Below are 2,180 nucleotides of genomic sequence, written 5' to 3' on the forward strand. Positions count from 1 at the left end.
TCAGTGCGTGGGTGCAGTGAGCCCCTGCATCTGGGAGTATCCAGGCGGGGCATGAACCCGGCCAAGGAGGCCCAGAAAAGGCTTCCTGACGAAGGGGCCCCACCCCCGTGTGACTTAAAGAACCAACGAGGGTTCACAGACTCGAGAGGGGCAGCTGAGCCTGGGGGCCGCTGGGAACCCCAGGGGCACACCTCCTGCGCTGCCTGAGAGACGAGGCAGTGGTTGCGGCCTCCGGAATCCACTGTCCGGGGAGAGGGGCAGAGGGAGCAGAGGGGAAGAACTGGGCCCCGAGGCCATGGCCTTGAAGCCCTGGGTCAGCCTGGGACACTGGCCCCCGAAGTCCTGAGCGAAGCCCCTGCCTCACTCCAGAGCGGGCAGCTCGGGGCCCCCACCCACTTCAGTGCCCCAGAGAGTCCCCGTGCCTCCCTTCAAGGCCTGAAGGTTCCAGGTCCCCCTGAGGCCTGGGAGACCGGCCTGGCATTTTGGCAAAGCCCAGTGTTGGAGGGGCTGCCTCCTGCCCCTTTAACTAGCCCCTCCCCGCCCAGCACGAGCCCAGCCGGACTCCTCCACACCGTGCACTTTCTCTGGAGACTCCGCCGTGGGCAGCGGGGCCTGTGGTCAGGGTGCGCACCAGCTTAGGAGCCCCGCGGACGTGAGGCCGGCTCTGTCCCTTATTGCCCAACAGGCCCTGTCTCACTGAGCCCAGCCTCATCTGTGAAATAGGACACGGCAACGCCCTTCCTCACGGGGACCTGTGAGAAGTGAGACCGAGCGTGTCACGTGATGCGTTCGGTGCCTGGCACATGGTGACAGGGAGCAGAGGATTGAGGTTTTAACATCAGGACGTCTGCCACCCCTTCTGCGTCCTGTGGTGGCTGCCACCCCTCCAGCTGCCCACCCTGCCACCTCTCCTGCGTCCTGTGGTGGCTGCCACCTCTCGGCTTCACTGGGCTCAGCTGGTTCCAAGGCAGCTGTCCCCTGAGCTGACGGCCTTGGGGGAGGTTCCTTGGGCGTCTTGGTGTAAGTGACGGAGCCAGGCCCCCTGGTCCCGGCCCCGGCCCCGGCTCACCTTGGCCAGCCGCTGGGAGTTCTGCTGCTCCTGCTGCTGCTGGTGCCGCCGTGCCAACTTCTTCATCTGCGGGAGACACAGTTCGTGCCAGTCCCCGCCCCTTCCCCCCACCTCCCCCATTAGTTGCCCCCCAACACCAGGCCCTCTGCCTCCTGCCCGCAGCTCCCCTCCACTCTGCCCGGCGGGGCAGGGGCCGGCGGCCTCTCACCTTGGCTCTTTGGTTCTGAAACCAGACCTGGACCACGCGCACGCTGAGGCCTGTCTCTGCTGCCAGCGTCTCGCGGACCTGCCAGGAGAGGGAGAGAGGGAGGCAGGTCAGGCCGGGGGAGGTGGTGGGCTGGGGGTGGATGGATGAGCGGGAGGTGGAGGGACATCCCCGTCCCCAGCCGGCGTGGACAGGGTGGTGTCTGGAAAGGCAGCAGGTGCGGTCACCCCACCCCACCCCCCGCCCCTCACCTTCCGGCAGGGCTTGGAGGAGACCTCGAAGGAGGCCTTGAAGGCTCTTCGCTGCTGCGTGGTGAGGATGGTGCGGGGTCGCTTGGGCCTCCGGGGGTCCTTCCCGTCATCCCCGCTGCCCTTGCTCTGGCCGCCCTGCCCCTTGGCAGGCTTCATGTCCCCATCCTCGTCCTCACTCTTCACTGTGGGGGACACAACCCAGCCTGTCAGCCGCCTGATGGGATCCAAGCTCAGCCTCTGCCTCCCGCCAACACCCGCCATGGCCTCTGGCACCTGGAGACCCCAGGCCAGGGGCCAACCTGGGAGAAAACCAGTTCCGCCAGCCCAGCACCAGCCAGGCCCCAGGGCCCAGAGAACCTTCTGGAAGCTTCCAGGGACTAAGAATTGACAGGCAAGGACCGTGCTCCAGATGTTCTCACACAGGAGTATTCATGACCGTGACAGACAGACAGACACACACACACGCACACACACACACACACTCACGCACACTCACCCACCAGCACTCACACATACAGATGGCACGTGGGCCCACCAAGGCTCGAGCAGTGCAGCTCACAGACATCTCCACACACTCGCAGGCGCATGCGCACAGGCAGGATGACCAGGCACGCTTTCGCCATGCAGAGCATGTGTATCACCCAGAGACACACCC

The 2,180-nt window shown here is 65.6% G+C and overlaps 1 protein-coding gene across 1 annotated transcript; it reads right to left on the bottom strand.

The window, feature by feature from the left end:
- Positions 1–952: 952 nt before the first annotated feature.
- Positions 953–2,148, bottom strand: LMX1B (LIM homeobox transcription factor 1 beta). Its single transcript, XM_014467443.1, has 4 exons — positions 2,061–2,148; positions 1,526–1,824; positions 1,278–1,355; positions 953–1,135 (listed from the first exon to the last, which is right to left on the bottom strand). The coding sequence occupies exons 1-4, from the start codon at positions 2,146–2,148 to the stop codon at positions 953–955; spliced, it is 648 nt and encodes a 215-aa protein (XP_014322929.1).
- Between the last annotated feature and the right edge of the window lie 32 nt (positions 2,149–2,180).

Source organism: Myotis lucifugus, unplaced genomic scaffold (genome assembly GCF_000147115.1).
Source record: "Myotis lucifugus unplaced genomic scaffold, Myoluc2.0 scaffold_397, whole genome shotgun sequence".
In the NCBI taxonomy this organism is placed as follows: Eukaryota; Metazoa; Chordata; class Mammalia; order Chiroptera; family Vespertilionidae; genus Myotis; species Myotis lucifugus.

Excerpts from the sequence above, each read along its gene's own strand:
- LMX1B (XM_014467443.1), bottom strand. The coding sequence starts at position 2,148 with ATGGCGAAAGCGTGCCTGGTCATCCTGCCTGTGCGCATGCGCCTGCGA. Across the intron at positions 1,356-1,525 it reads CCTCCAAGCCCTGCCGGAAG|GTCCGCGAGACGCTGGCAGC; the intron begins GTGAGGGGCGGG and ends CTCTCCTGGCAG. Across the intron at positions 1,136-1,277 it reads TTCAGAACCAAAGAGCCAAG|ATGAAGAAGTTGGCACGGCG; the intron begins GTGAGAGGCCGC and ends TGTCTCCCGCAG.